The sequence below is a fragment of the Cnephaeus nilssonii genome, assembly GCF_951640355.1.
Source record: "Cnephaeus nilssonii genome assembly, chromosome: 2".
Taxonomy (NCBI): domain Eukaryota; kingdom Metazoa; phylum Chordata; class Mammalia; order Chiroptera; family Vespertilionidae; genus Cnephaeus; species Cnephaeus nilssonii.
In genome coordinates this window covers 90696281-90711857 of record NC_137073.1, presented here as the reverse complement: position 1 = coordinate 90711857, position 15577 = coordinate 90696281, and the positions used below count along the sequence as shown (strand labels likewise).

The following is a 15577-nucleotide window of genomic DNA, read 5'->3' as shown; positions in this document are numbered from 1 at the left end:
GCTGGCATCATGGCTGCCCTGTCCATACAAGGTGAACAGGAAGGTCGCAACCACGGTGACCTCATGATTATCTTGCTGTTGACACCGTAGCTGTGATTGTCTCAGCCAATTACCCACTCGGTAGATAGCAACTGTTTCAAAGTATTAAATTGCCAATTCAGAATATAAACAGTACTTCATAAATGCCCTCTTTCCCCAACCATTATGCTCCTGTAGAACTAAGATACCGAAACTCCAGGAATCTTATTAGTCCAAGACTGGCCAAATCCAGAGTAAACAATCTTAAACTGCACACGTGCAAACTTGTTTCTGTGTCTGAAGCCGTAGCAAATGTATTTTACAAATATGTAGGAAACAAATGATTTATAATCTTCATTTTGATGTTCTGGTCTCCATCTGTTTTCTTGCACTCATCTTGAGAAAGAACATTCATGATGTCTCATGAATTTTTTAATTTCTACTCATTCCCATATTTTTGTTACCTGGATAAATAATTCATGTTTTAGCATATACAATATCTTCAAGTATTATATTTTCAAAATAGCTGCCACATCGTCCTTTTTCATTTCATTCGGGTTTTTCCCCTGTTTTTCAAGGGTCATCAGACCCAGAAATGAAAGGATCTTGGTCCTGTCTCGCTGTGCATTTCTCTCATTTGTAAAATTGAAGGCTGGATGCAGCAATCTCTGAGGTTCCTTCGAGGTCCTCACCTTCTGGAATTTATATGGGAACACCTTTCTCATCCCCTAAAATCCCAGTATAGACCTTGGAAAGCCGCATATTCCAGAATCCATCATGTACCCCCAAATGTACCACATTGTCACCCTTCGCACACTTTAGTTAATGCTCTCTCTCTCCCCAACTCTTCATCTTTTCCTCCCCAGCCTAGTGCAGTGCCTGGCACAGTTAACCCTTGTTGCATGGCATAAAGGCTGGATCAAATTCTTTGGTCTCATATGCACAGCCATCTGGTTAGTCTAGAGTCAGCCATGTAGATAGTTAAAACTTAAGTTAAGCCAGTGCTTTGCTCTTCCAAAACATAAGCCACAATCATTCGTATTTGCACTTTCTCAGGCAGTTGTGGGTTTGTCTGTAACACCTGGGACTGCACAATGGTACTAGTAAACCATTGCATGAATACATGTGTGCTTTTAGCCCTTTAAGAAACATCCTTGGTTTGTTTGTTTTTAAAATATAATTTGTATTGATTTCAGAGAGGAAGGGAGAGGGAGAGAGATAGAAACATCAATAATGAGAGAGAATCATCAATTGGCTGCCTCCCACCTGCTTCTTACTGGGGATTGAGCCTGAAACCTGGGCATGTGCCCTGACCGGGAATCGAACCGTGACCTCCTGGTTCATAGGTTGACACTCAATCATTGAGCTACACCAACCAGGTGCCCTGGGTTGTTGTGTTTTTTTATTTTATTTTATTGCTGTTTTGGTGCCCCCAAATCAAAGCAGGAGCTCAGTAATAGCTGCGAATCGACAATGTTGGGGAAATGGAGTCAGATGCCCTTGTTTTACAAGGTGGTTGTGAGAGTTGGAGGAGAGAATAAGATGGTGGGGAAGCTTCCAATCCAACTCACTAGGGGCATTTCCACACCCATCATCTCTCTTCCTCAGGCAGCCAAGCAGGCTCTCACCTTGGAGAACAGTCTTCCCGCAAGTATTCTCTCTCCTCAGTTTCCCATTTATTCAGGTCTCTTCTCAGAGGGGCCTTTCCCCCACTCCCCATCCCCAAGCCCCCGTTACTCACTAGCCTCTGACACAACCACAGTTCTCTTCATGGTACAAATTACCATCAGACATTGTAGCATTTTACCTTCACTGATTCACCATTCTTTCTTGAAGGTTTGTAGGAATGCTGTCTGTTTTGTTCAGGGCCCAACAAGTGATGGGCACTCATTCAATGAACCTCTGTTGAATAAATGACTAGTAGGTATTGAATCAACACTTTTTTTCCTTTAAAATGTGGAGCATTTTCTAAAAGTCAAAAGAGGGGTCCAGTCTAGAAGGGAGGAAGATGAGATGAAGGTTTGGGAACTTGGAACTTAGCAGAGGTCAGCATAGGAGGGCGGCAAGAATCCAGGACAGTTTGCAAGAGGGAGTTCTAATAAGACAGCCTACTGTGCATCTGACTCTGAAGTGAGGTCTGGATAACTGTGGTCAGGTTCAAGGCTTTGCCTCTGCGTTTTGGGCGATTTGGCCTGTGACTTTGGGCAGATGATTGGTTTCACTTAGTTCAGGGTTTCTCGGCCATTTTCATTCTTGTCCCCCTCTCTCACTCCAAAGAAAAGATTTTAATGTATTTAAGTTAAAATTAAAGAATAGCTCAGACTTTTTTGGCCCCCCATCCCCGAACTAGTTTCCACCCCCTCGTGAGTGACATCTCCCTGTTGTGAGTGCACAAGTTAGCTGAAAGGGAATCCAAGAAAGTGGATAGACATTAAACACAGTATCAATTACCTTAGTCACAGAAGCATTTATTTTGAATGCTAAGGCTGTCAGCTTCAGGCTACTCAACATTAATTTAAATTATCATGGCTGTTTGCTTGGGATGAGACTCTAACTGGAGAATTATAAATGATAGAAGTGCATGGGACCAGGCCTCGGGCCTCCACGTCCACAGTTCTGCTCGCTGTTGACGTGGATTGATCTTCAGGATGAGAGGCTTTGAGACCTTTTTGGGATCAGCCTAACAGGGATGTCGGTATCTGTAACCATTTGCCGAGTTCTGTCCTTCTGTATCATCTCTGGGTCAATGTTTTGTTCACTGAAATGTTGTGTGGATATTGTGGAAGAACCAAACTTCACATACTGTTGAAAAATTGTGCACCTTTTCTTATACCCTGAGTCATCTCAATTTATTGAAATGGATCAGAATAGCTCTACTTCCCTTGTGTATAAAAAAAAAAAAAAGAAAGAAAGAAACACAGGAAAAGCCATTTGTAGAACAGGGGGCTAGAAGGATTACTGGAAAATTCCCAATTATAGGTATGGAATTGAAAAGTTGTATAGCCCATGAACATCAAAGTAAGATCGGTTTGGCTCAGTGGATAAAGCGTTGGCCTGGGGACTGAAAGGTCCCAGATTTGATTCTGGCCAAGGGCACGTGCCCAGGTTGTGGGCTCGATGCCCGGTAGGGGGTGTGCAGGAGTCAGCAGATCAATGATTCTCTCTCATCATTGATGTTTCTATCTCTCTCTCCTTCTCCCTTCCTCATTGAAATCAATTACATATATATATATATATATATATATATATATATATATATATATATATTTAAAGTAAAACATATATATATATATATATATATATATATATATATATATATATATATATTTAAAGTAAAACCTGTGGTCCTTGAGGGTGTCTGTACACTTGAAATAATTTTTCATTTTTCTGAAAACTCCTTTCCTGCCCTCACCACATTCAGGGTTAGAGGGTGGGTGCCTGACACCATATGGGAATCTCATGACTCCACCCCCTTGGCCATAACTGGCTGGACGACAGATGGACAACTGCTCAAGCTAAGCCAATCAGCTTTGCTCCTCCAATGTGTCATTTAACAACTTTTGAGTTGCAAATTCTAGAAAACAACTGAAGGTAGCGCTTATTTTTGTTAAAAGGTGTGGTTAATTTCTCTCTTTTTTTTTTTTAGTTCCATTTTTCTTTACCATTTTTCTTTCTTTTAAGTAGTTAACTTTTTAAAATGTAATTTATTGCAAGGATTGATATGGTCTTTCAGATTGAGGGTCAGCACTGCATCCCCCATCCAGGATGACTGCAGCTGAGACCAGGATGGCTGTGGGGAACCAGAGCCCCCTCTTTCCCTAGCCTTGCACCTCTGCCTTCTACTGGTCAATTTTATTTCTTGGCAAGATGGCTCTTTTGCTACTCAGTTAACACAGCAGGTAGAATATTGCCATTCACAATCCCTAGTTCACAAGTTATAGTTCTCACCACACACTTGAGATTAGACCCTTGCTCTCTAGGCCCTGGGGCTCAGTTCTCAGAGCAGAACTCCATTCCACCTGCATGAGATGCCCAGTTCTGGCCCCACCCCAGGGCTGGGGCTTATTACGTAACCATGGCTGCAGGAGTGTACCTCTGTCAATTCTGTTAAAAGAGTTGTCATAGACTTATTACATGCTACTTTCCATTTATTTATGCACTGAATTTGCCTTGTTGACAGTATATTCCTAGTGCCAAGATCAAGGCCTGGTTCTTAATTGATGTTCAATAAATATGTATTGAGTGAATACAAGTTGACATCAGGAAAAAAAATTCTCAATTGCTCTTAAGTTTGGTTTTCTTCAATCAGACTTAAAGAGTATCTTGCCCAAGATATTTACCCTGTTTTCATATGTATGGAACCATTGGAACTGAGACTAACACCTTGAATGATACTATAGACCATTAAAATTTGAATTTAAAGGATCTTTTTAAAAAGTTGTTTTAAGTCATCAAGAGTCTGCAAGGTGACAGGCACTGTGCTGGGGTAGGGAGTATGTGTTTTTTTTTTTCAAATTTTTTTTATTAAGGTATTATATGTGTACATATCTTACCATTGCCCCCACCCCACCCCACTCCCATACATGCCCTCACCCCCCAGAGTTTTGCGTCCATTGGTTATGTTTATATGCATGCATACAAGTCCTTTGATTGATCTCTTATCTGGGGTAGGGAGTATGTTGTTGAATACGACACGGTCACTGCATTTGAGAATCTCTCTATGGAGTTTGAGAGACCTTAGCGATCACTTAGCTTAACTTTCTCATTTTACAGATGAGGAAAAGGAGACTTAGACAGGTTGCTGGCCTGATGGAAAATGTTCTGACTTATTCATAGGATTTTAATATGTCTGTATGGCATTACTTTTCAGTGAGAGGTGTTACTTATTTTGGCCAAAGGGAACATTCCATTTTTCTGTGTTTATGGATTATCTTTTCTTTGATTTTTGCATTTCTTTTTAGTAGGCATGTGCTTATGTAGTTGATATTTGCTAAACTTTTAATTTACTTGGAACCCATTAATAGCTGGCCCTCGAGTTCTCTGGAAAATCAAAACTTACAATACGAGACATTTCTTCATGGTTACTGAGTAATAAGGTTATTTATTATTGACATGGCTTCTGACACCTCTCCCATTTATTATTATTTCTTGTTAAATCATTTCCTGAGAAGGTGAAGAATGTTTTCCATCTTTGATGGCACAGTTTATATTGACTTTCTCCGGGCGAAAGTGAGGTTCAGAGAAGAAAGTGAAAGGGGTCATTTTTCTGCATTTACAGGGGATGAAGGTGAAAATTTTCTTTGGTGGAGAAGAAGGATTGGTGATGAAATTCAATTAACCTTTCCCCGGGTGTGTGTGGGGGGGAGCAGTGATGTGCCCTGCACTGTGCAGGATTCAGTGGGGGCAGGACAGCCCCAGCCCTCTGCTGCAGCCGGCCCTGCAGGCTGGTGAGCGCATCATGGCGCTAAGACCTGCATTCAAAGGCCAGCCAGGGAGGGGCTGAGTCCTCTCACCCAGAAGCATGGGGAAATATTTCTCTGGAGGAGAAGGCTTTGGGTAGGCTGGTTTTTAACAGTTTTCCAACGGAAAGGAAGCAAGGAGACTAAGAGCTGTAGGATGCCAAGGGACAGGATGCCTGTGGACCTACATGATGAAGGTGGAGCCAACGGCTGAGCTCAGGACTGGTGCTGTCCTCGGGCCATGCCTGAGTCTCTCGGTGCGGTTGATTGCTATTGCTCCTCTCGGGAGCATTGTAAGAACATAGTTCTGGAATGGAGAACCTCCCTGTGTCTGCAGTTGGACAGATCAAGGCAGATGGAGATAGATTTCAACTTCCTAGGAATATAAGGTCTTAAATGTTTCCAGAACCCCTCTCCGATCTTCTACAGAGTCTTGTCACACAGCCTCCTGTTGGATGTGAGCTTGATGGGGGTTGTCCTGGCAAAAGTCATCTCATTTCCCCGCTGGTCAGGGAAACTTCCTGGAGAAGGCCAATGTTCCAGAGATGTCTGGAGGGAAGGGGGTGTGTATGTTTGTGTGTCTGTCTGTCTATCTGTGTGTCTGTGTGTACTGCGCGGAGGGAGCCGAGCTGGGGGATGGGGAGCGGCCTTAAGGCTTCTGGCTCAGAAAGCAAACACTGCCTTCAGTCATACAAGAGGCCCTGTGTTCTGTGTGAGAAGGCTCACTGTTGTGACTGGAAGGAATTTTTTGTTTTTTCCTCTTCCAGGTGTGAATGAATCCGGGGGAGGCCACGCTGTCGCTGATGAAGGGCTCTCCCGTTTCTGGGCCATTTGCACGGGCCCTGCTGTGATATGAACCAAGCAGAGACCTGTCGGAGGCTTCCTTCTGTCCCTCGCTGAGCACCCCAGCTGCAAAGATCGTCCCACTGTCGGTGTGTGTCCTGTCCTCCTCTTGCCACCGCAAACAGCCCCGTCTCGCTCGAGCAGGCACCCCTCGTCTGCCAGCCTGAACATGAACACCGCCGATGACAGCCAGGGTCCCCAAGGGACCTGGGGCCCCGCGGGGGCCGGCCCCCAGGAGCAGGTCCTCTCATGATGCTGGTGTCTGGGAGTGAGCGCCATGCCCATCACCCAGGACAACGCGGTGCTGCACCTGCCCCTGCTCTGCCGGTGGCTGGAGAACAGCCTGCGGGAGGGCGGGGCGGGGCCGGAGCAGCGGCTGTGCCAGGCGGCCATCCAGAAGCTGCGCGAGTACATCCAGCTGAACTTCGCCGTGGATGAGGGCGCGGTCCCCCCTGACCGCAGCCCCCCGGGGATGGAGATCTGTACCGTGTACCTCACCAAGGAGCTGGGGGACGCGGAGACGGTGGGCCTCAGCTTCGGGAACATCCCTGTTTTCGGGGACTATGGAGAAAAGCGCAGAGGGGGCAAGAAGAGGAAGACCCACCAGGGCCCCGTGCTGGACGTGGGCTGCATCTGGGTGACGGAGCTGAGGAAGAACAGCCCGGCGGGGAAGAGTGGGAAGGTCCGACTGCGGGATGAGATCCTCTCCCTGAACGGGCAGCTGATGGTCGGAGTTGATGTCAGTGGGGCCAGGTAAGTGGCAGGGTTTCCTGCAACACTAAACGTGTGTACATACCTTAGTAGGTTTTGTCCTAAAATGTGGTGAGCAGGAATTAGGGTTCTGGAGAGAGCCCACATCAGCCAACGGTTCTCCTCGCTTCACCCTTGCAATGAACAGATTTCAGGGGTCAACACACCAACTTCCCACCCACCTGCCAACATGAGAAAGCATCCACACTGTTACTTACGATTATAATATAAGGTGAGCTGTTGGGCAATTCATTCTGTTCCTGCTCTTGCGTTCAGTTTTGAATTCAGAACTGTCTTAGATGATGTTATGGGTTGAACTGTGTCGCCCCAAATCTTATAGGAAGAAGTCCTAATCCCTGGTACCTCCGAACATGGCCTTACTTGGAAAGAAGGCCATTGCCGATCTAATTACTTCACATGAGGCCAGGTGGTAGGAGGATGATGGGCCCCTAACCCAATACAGTGTCCTTATAAAAAGGGCAAAGACACGCTCACAGGAGAGGATGTGTGAAGATAGGAGTTACGCTGCCACAAGCCGAGGAAGTCTCGGAAGCTGGGATCAGGGCCCGGAGTACATCATTCCCTGTCCCCTCAGAGGGAGCGTGGCTCCACCAACACCTGGATCTTGGACTTTTCGCTTCCAGAACTGTGAGACAATACATTCCTGTGGCTTAAACCACTCAGTTTGTGGTACTTTTTTATGGTAGCCCTAGGACACTAATACACATGCTGTTTGGCCCTGTCACCTGTGGCTAGTCAGTTTTTCCGTCAGTCCCCCGCCTGATAAGAGTTACTCTGGAAACTAGAGCCCTGTGAATGTTTTTGGGAGAGAACATTGAAAATTGTCGTGTGTGTTAGCTGTGGGAGGAGCAGGTGCAACATGTGGAAGATGAGGTCATGGTTTGTTTATTTTAAAAATTAGCTTAGGGTCAATTTGAAAAATTCTTCCCTGGGGACACAACAGAATTCATATCTATGGGTTTGGCATCCTTCTGGACCCCAGAGCCAGTTCCAAAGTTAAATCTGTGCCTGTCCCCAAACCATAGACCCAACCCTGCCCTGTCACTGGCGGAGACTCCTAAGGTCTGCAGTTTGCTTCCAGGCTCCCCCAGTAGCTCTGAGAGCCCCTCGTTTTTTGAGTGGTAACTGCATCGCTCTGGAGTGAACTTACAGAGAACTTTTGGGGATGGGGAGGGATCCTAGTTATGTTTGATAGCACATGCTCCGTTTTGCAGGCATAGCTGGTAACACACAGAGCAACGTTTTTGTTTGTGAGTCTATCACCCCTACTCTGGGGAAGATTGGCCTTTCTAGAATGTTCTATTTACTTTTGTTTGGTGCAGGGAGAACTGGGGAGGCTTTTTTTTATTTATTAGAGCCTACAAACACTTTATAGCCTAGTCCCTCCCTCCCTCCCTCAGCTAGCTTTCTATAAGTACACCCGCTCTGTTCCCTGAGGACAGAGTGTTCCAAATTGGTAACAAAATGTGGAATTAATTAAAACACAACCCACACACCAAAAACAAGTAGCCTTTTCTGAAAAGTAAAAGGGCCCATGTTTCACTTAAAATATATTTTTCAGGATGTGACCCTTGACTGGACTTGCTTGTGCGTTCATAAACTCGGGCAGAGGGCAGTGCAAAGTGCATGCCTCAGAGGGGGTGGATCTGGCTCCCAGACCCACTTACTGGCCATGTGAGGGGCAGGTTTCTCAGCTACGGAGGCTGATGCTATTCCCCAACAGGGTCCTTTAGTGGATGAGATAAGATGATTTATATAATGCACTGACTAGGCATCTGGCACATGGTAGATTTTCAATCAAAGGTAGCTTTTTGAAAATATATATGTTTTTATTGATTTCAGAAAGAGAGATAGAAACATCAGTGATGAGAGAGAATCACTGATTGGCTGCTTCCTGCATGTCCCCCACTGGGGATCGAGCTCGCAACCCGGGCATGGGCCCTGGCCTGGAATCAAACCGTGACCTCCTGGTTCATGGGTTGACGCTCAACCACTGAGCCACACCAGCCAGGCAAAGGTTTTAACACCCAACCTGGTTGGCAATGTAACGGAGAAAAGGCCTTTGAGTTTAAGGGACCGAGAAGAGCTTCAAACCCTGGCAATTTACTGAGCAGGAGAGAATAATCTTCAACCCAGAAACCAGGCTGATGTTCCAATATTGAGCAACCAGTATGGCGTGGGTACTAGCCAATTGGAAAGAATGTCAGCACATGCAAGAACCGGTTTCTGGGCTGGCTGGAGGGCCCGGGGGCTCAGGGTGATTGGCCAACTGGTCTAGAAGCATTGCATACTGGGTGGACTAGCTGAAGATCAGCCCTGGCCAGAAGCAACCTTCAGCACAGTACCCACTGGCTTTAAATTGTGTGTAAAATTAAATTTAGGGTTGTTACAAGCTCAGGCCCTGGTTACCCATGGCAACCTTGAGTTCTGTCTAGGTTATAGCAGATTTTAAACCCAGTGTCAAGAGGCTGCTAGAAGGTGTTACTTGGAGAAATGACTGCAGGTGGTGAGGTAGGAGATGGAAGAAAGGAAGGATGGCCAATTATAGCTTTTTAATATGGTCTCTGGGGCCATTTAGCAGGAGGGTCCTGCCTACCTGCATATGCCCAAAGGCACCAGCGCTCTCTTCAGCGGGGAGGTCTTGCTGTCGCTGTTGAAGGGCTACCCCATTTCCGGTCATTTGCATGTAGTTATAGTAAGAAGTGGTCATCGTGATGACCTGGAGATAGTCAGGAAAGGTTAAATGATGTTTAAGAGGCCAGAGAAGCATGTAATACACTTTAGGAGGATTTCCATTACAAAAGGTTAAAGGGAAACCAGTTTCAGCATTTAAAATTCAATTATCTGGAAAACTCGTCATGTGGAACAGCCCATTCCCCAAGTGTGCTGTGCAAACGAAGCGTGCAGACCTTACGTATGTGCCCACTGCATGCTGCTCAGCCTGCCCTCCCCACTGCGATTGCATTTCGTGCCTTCGTTTCTGGATGGTATCCCAGAGTTCATCCCAGTCCTGTCTTCTCATTGTCCTGAGGAGGAAACTGAGGTTCCAGCAGGTGGTTTCCCAGGGTCCAGTTATCTTTTTAAAAAATAGAATGAGGACTAGAATTCAGGGCCTCTGACTCTAATTTTAAAAGTTTTTCTTCAACACTACAAACAGTAACCAATGAAATTAGGATAGTTTGTGTATTTTCTTAACAACTTACTGTTGACAGTAAAAACAAATAGAAAAACCAAGATTTTCTACATGTTCTCTACATATTTTTCTATAGCCAGGCTCTAAATGAATGGTGATGACATCTAGATCGTTTCTCCTCAACAACAGTTTATCTAATAGCAGCTAAACATGTAGCCGATGGCCCTTGGCATGGACAGAGGGAGCTTGCTCTTCAGAGGATCTGCCGCCGACGTCTGCCCTCTTGTGGTTGAAGCTGAGCACAGTTCGGGAAAGTGCTGGGAGCTTGAGTCAAGTTTATCTCACATTAGGCTGTATGGGTTTCTCAACTGTGCTGTTAGAATGATGGGTTCCGCCTTCAGAGGTCCTAGAATGGCAACACCTGAGCCATCCCTGAGCAGGAAGTCACTCAGGCACCATCCCCCTCCTCTGGGTGCCTGGTGTCCTCATCATGGCCTCAGGAGGTGCCCCATCCCGATTCCCCCCAAGGGCATCTCTCCTGACGCTCACAGCCTTCAGGTCCCCTATAGACAAATGAGTGGTTAGTCTGGTAAACCCACCATGCTAAGATCTTCGTGATGGATGGTGGAGGGAAGTTCCAACTGCCCCAGTCCAACTCAGGCCTCTGGAATCAGAAGGCCTTAAGAAAGTGTGAGTTGCCCTAGCCAGTTTGGTTCAGTGGATAGAGCATTGACTTGAGGACTGAAGGGTCCCTGGTTTGATTCCCAGTCAAGGCATGTGCCTTGGTTGCAGGCCTGAACCCTGGCCATGGTCGGAGCACATGCGGGAGGCAACCAATCGATGTGTCTCTCTCACATCAATGCTTCTCTCTGTGTGTCTCTCCCCTACCTTCCATTCTCTCTCTAAAAAAGAAAAAAGTGTGAGTAGCCAAGCAATATCAAACCGTATGCTGGCCAATGGGCACATTCTTTCAGAAACCTGAACTCTTTGGCACACCCTCAGTGCCAGCCTGCAAGCGATGTCCAGAGCCACTTCCGGAGTGGCTCCTCAGGGTCCACTCGTCCTAGGAGGGAAGAGATTACATAACAAGAGCCACTTTCCAGGATTTAAACGGGGTTGAGGTTGTAGAGCTCCATCCACAGATGCTCTTTAATTTCATCCCAGTGACCTGCCTCACCTCCGGTCCCCCCATCGGAGCCACCGCTGGTGACTGACCAGCCTTGGACGATGCAAAACACAAATATCCCACTTCAGACACTTGCTTTGGAACTTTTCGCACTGCTTTTGTGAATTGTAATTGTAAACCATAAAAAGAAAAAAGATTAAAGCATCTTAATGTGATTATAGCGTTATGGGCCTGACTTCATACCCTTCTCTCTGGGGGCACTCCTGGACCATTTTCAGGAATCTTGACTTCTATTTCAATTTTTTTTTTTTTTTTATGTCCAGGTGTTAAATTAAGTGCTAAGCATTTTTACTCTCTTGTTTTGCGGACCAGATGCCCTAGAACAGTGGTCGGCAAACTCATTAGCCAACAGAGCCAAATATCAACAGTACAACGATTGAAATTTCTTTTGAGAGCCAAATTTTTTAAACTTAAACTTCTTCTAATGCCACTTCTTCAAAATAGACTCGCCCAGGCCATGGTATTTTGTGGAAGAGCCACACTCAAGGGGTCAAAGAGCCGCATGTGGCTCGCGAGCCACGGTTTGCCGACCACTGCCCTAGATTGACTTCTGAATTTTTCTTTCCCAAAAGGCCATTGAGTTCCAAGTGCCGGCGCTCACCCCTATCTGTCTCCTGAAGCAGAGGCAGATAACCACACGGGCTGTCCCAGCTGTCCCCAGTGAACCTGTTGGCCATCACAGAGGTTAAAATACTTGAACTCCTGTCTTTTGGTATTTGACCAAGGGTTGCTGCCTCCTCCTAGAGGAGCATAAAATCTGTTATTTTCGGGACAGAAGTATGTATACGTGTGTATATCTCTCATGCAATTTACAATTTACAATGGGTTTTAAACAGTTATATAGATTCCTTCATGGGACTCTTCTTTGAAACATGATCCTCCGCCAAAGATTTTGAGGGTGTGAGTTTCAGCAATGCTATATATAAAATGGTAATGGAGGTGTGACTACTGGTGGCTTTTTTGGATGACAGGGTTTAGCAATGTAGAAATGTACAGAGCAACACTCAAAAATGTGAATCTCTGGGGTTTCTTTTTTATCTTTCAGCCACAGAAACCTGGGTACAGGGCGGTCATCAGTGGTCTAGTAGCTGACTCATCCCACAGTTACCTTATTCAGGGCTCCTTCTTCACCAGAGAAAGGATGGCTCTATCACTTACAATGTCTCTTGGACTTAAATTTAGCCATTGCTTTTTTGGGGCTGGAAGGGAGGTGGAGGGCTGTGCAATTTCCATAGCTGAAATATGTTTGCTCAGCCCTTTAGGCTGAGCTTGAAGGCTAGTCCATTTCAATGGGCTGGGGTTTATTAAGAAACTTTTTGATTTGGGGATCACAGATAGGTTTTCACAAATATCCCTGAAGGAGGCCCGAGCTATTACAGGGGGAAGGGAAGTGGTGTCCTTTTTAACAATTCAAGCTCCATGAAGTACAGGTCTCTGTCCAGTTGCATGGCAAGTCTTGAAGACTTTCCCTGACTCGAGGGTTTTATTCGTCCAGACGTCCATTCCTGTGAAGTCCTCGTCTGACCCAGCAGAATGGGCAGGGAGGACTTAAATGGCAGCCAAAGGAAATGGTTCATGCTCTAGAACAGTGATTTTCAACCTTTTCCATCTCGTGGCACACATAAAGCAATTGCTAAAATTCTGCAGCTCACCAAAAAATATATTGTAGTATTTGCTGATCTGACAAAAAAGAGGTATAATTTTGATTCATTCACACCGGATGGCTATTGTTGTGTTGGCTGTTGTAATTTTTTTTTATTTGACAATCTAAGGGAAAAAAGGTCAGTGCCCCTGACTACATAGTCAGGTATTGCATGTTTCAAAAATTCCTGTGGCACACGTATTAAAAATTGCTGCTCTAGAAAGTTCGTTGTCCAAGTAGGAAGCCCAAAAAGATACAGAAGGTAAGAGGGGGAAATTATTAGCATCCAAGACATTTTTTAATCTTAAAAAAAAATTAGGAAATTGAGTTTGACTAATATTTTAAATACGTTTTTATTTATTTTAGAGAGAGAGGGAAGGAGAGAGGTAGATAGAAAGGTCAATGAGAGAGAAGCATTGATTGGCTGCCTCCTGCACGCCCTCTGCTGGAGATCGAGCCTGCAACCAGTGCCCTGACCAGGAATCTAACCAGTGACCTCTTGGTTCATGGGCAGACACTCAACCACTGAGCCACACCAGCCGGCCAGCTTGACTAATATTTTAGTTATGGATCAACACTGGTGTCCTTACTCTGTATGTCAGAGTGCCCCATGCCCTGTATGGTATGTGACGTGTCCTACAGGAAGAAGGGCCACCCACCAAGGCCCCTCACTGGTTAGTTTTTTACTTATTTCATGTAGCCTTACTCAGTGAAGTAGGTTTATGGATTAAATTCTTTCATTTTAACTAAATTGATCTTTACCAAATGGACAGATAAACTAAAATTCTTGAGGGGAATAAAAGAGGATCAATATATTATTGCATTAATAATATTAATTATATATTAACTAGGGGCCCTGTGCACGAATTTGTGCACCTTGAAAGGAACTGTGAGCCGCGAGGCTGCGGTGGGCACAAGGGTGGGTCTCGGCCCATCCTCTGTGCCCCCGCCCGGCCTCTCCCGCCATGGCCCCTGGTCCTCTGTTTGTCGGCAGCCCCCCTCCCGCTGCTGCCGCTCCATGTGCTGACAGTGCCAGCCCCACTCGCACCCGCTGATGGCTCGGAGAGATTGGGGCCGGCGCTGTCAGTGGGTGCGAGCAGTGGCTGCTGCCCCGATCACTCCTCAGGAACAGGGGGAGGTGGAGAAGCTTTCAGGGGCAATCGGGACCAGTGCTAGGCGCCAGCAGCAGGTGCAAGTGGGGCCATTGCTGGCAGTGTGTGCGAGAGGCAGCTGCCGGCCTCAGTCGTTCCTCAGGAGCAGGGGGAGGTGGAGTGATCAGGGCCGGTGCCGGGCGCTGGCAGCGGGTGCAAGTGGCAGCTCTGGCGCCAGCAGCGGGTGGGAGTGAGGCTGGTGCCAGCAGCAGGTGCAAGCTCTGGGCGGGACTGTGGTGTGCAGGAGCAAAGAATTTTCAGTAATCACCAGAGGCTCGCCCGATGACAGCAATCGGTGCCCTGAGGTCTGGCACCCCTGCTCATATGCTTTACCATCCTGCCACAGCCAATGCCCACCAAGTTCTGCACTCTGCTGCCTGCTGCCAAAGCCCACCATGTTCCGTGCGCACCCCCTGCTGGTCAGCACACTTCATAGCAACCGGTTGTTTGGTTGTTCAGTTCTACCATTTTGGTCGTTTTGCATATTACACTTTTATTGTTATAGATAAGCGAACCTTAAGAAAATGGCTGGGTTGACCCTTTTCTTACTACTGATATGTACTCAGCCATATTATGAGGTAAGATGATGACAATCTTTTCAGATTGACAAGAGGTCAGACAAAACAATAAAGTTTGAAGCTATGAAGAGACTATGTGAAATATGCATTTCCAGCCTCTAACATTAAAGAAAAACCTCACCATAAGCCTAGATATGCCAAGGTTTTGGGTTTGGTTCTGGGTCAGGGCACATACAGAGTCAACCTATGAATGTATATATAAGTGGAACAACAATATTTCTCTCTCCCCTTCCTCTCTCTCTAAAATCAATCAATTAAAAAAGAAAATAAAATCTAACCTTTCGGAACATGAATACAAATAGTTTTAAATGTTCGACAAATGTTTAAAATTATGCAATACTAAATTTAGGCCACAATTTTACTAAATTAAATATTTAAGAGCCTATTGGGAATTTTTTTTACTTAATTGCTTAAGGCAAAAAATCATATACCATTAGGAAATCACTCATTCTTCCTCCTGTGGTGAAAACAGCTAAAATGATGCATGGAAAACTATATAGCTACAAAATAAAATGCCCAATTTTGTCGGCAAATTCTGCTAGAAGATGCATAGAAACATTGTTGGAATTTTAAAGAAACAGCATGCAGTGTGGGAGGTTTGCTGGGAAATTGGAGGAAAGTACTGCTGCTTCTCACATGTTCCAAATAAGGGTACAGCAGGTCCTTGAACAACGTTGTTTCCTTCAAAGTCATTTCATTATAACATTGATGAGATGCCAAAGCAACTTACCTCCTATTACATCCATTAGCCTCTGTTTAAATTGGTTTTATTACACATCATTTCACTTAAAGTCCA

At 45.6% G+C, this 15577-nt stretch overlaps 1 protein-coding gene across 1 annotated transcript in view; it reads left to right on the top strand.

The window, feature by feature from the left end:
• Positions 1 to 6597: 6597 nt before the first annotated feature.
• PDZD2 (PDZ domain containing 2) overlaps positions 6598 to 15577 on the top strand; it is a gene marked incomplete at its 5' end in the record, with an annotated part of 214524 nt that continues 205544 nt past the window's right edge. The window contains one exon of the mRNA XM_079796196.1: positions 6598 to 7073. Within this exon, the coding sequence (XP_079652322.1) occupies positions 6598 to 7073 (476 nt within the window). The remainder of the gene's footprint in view (positions 7074 to 15577) is intronic.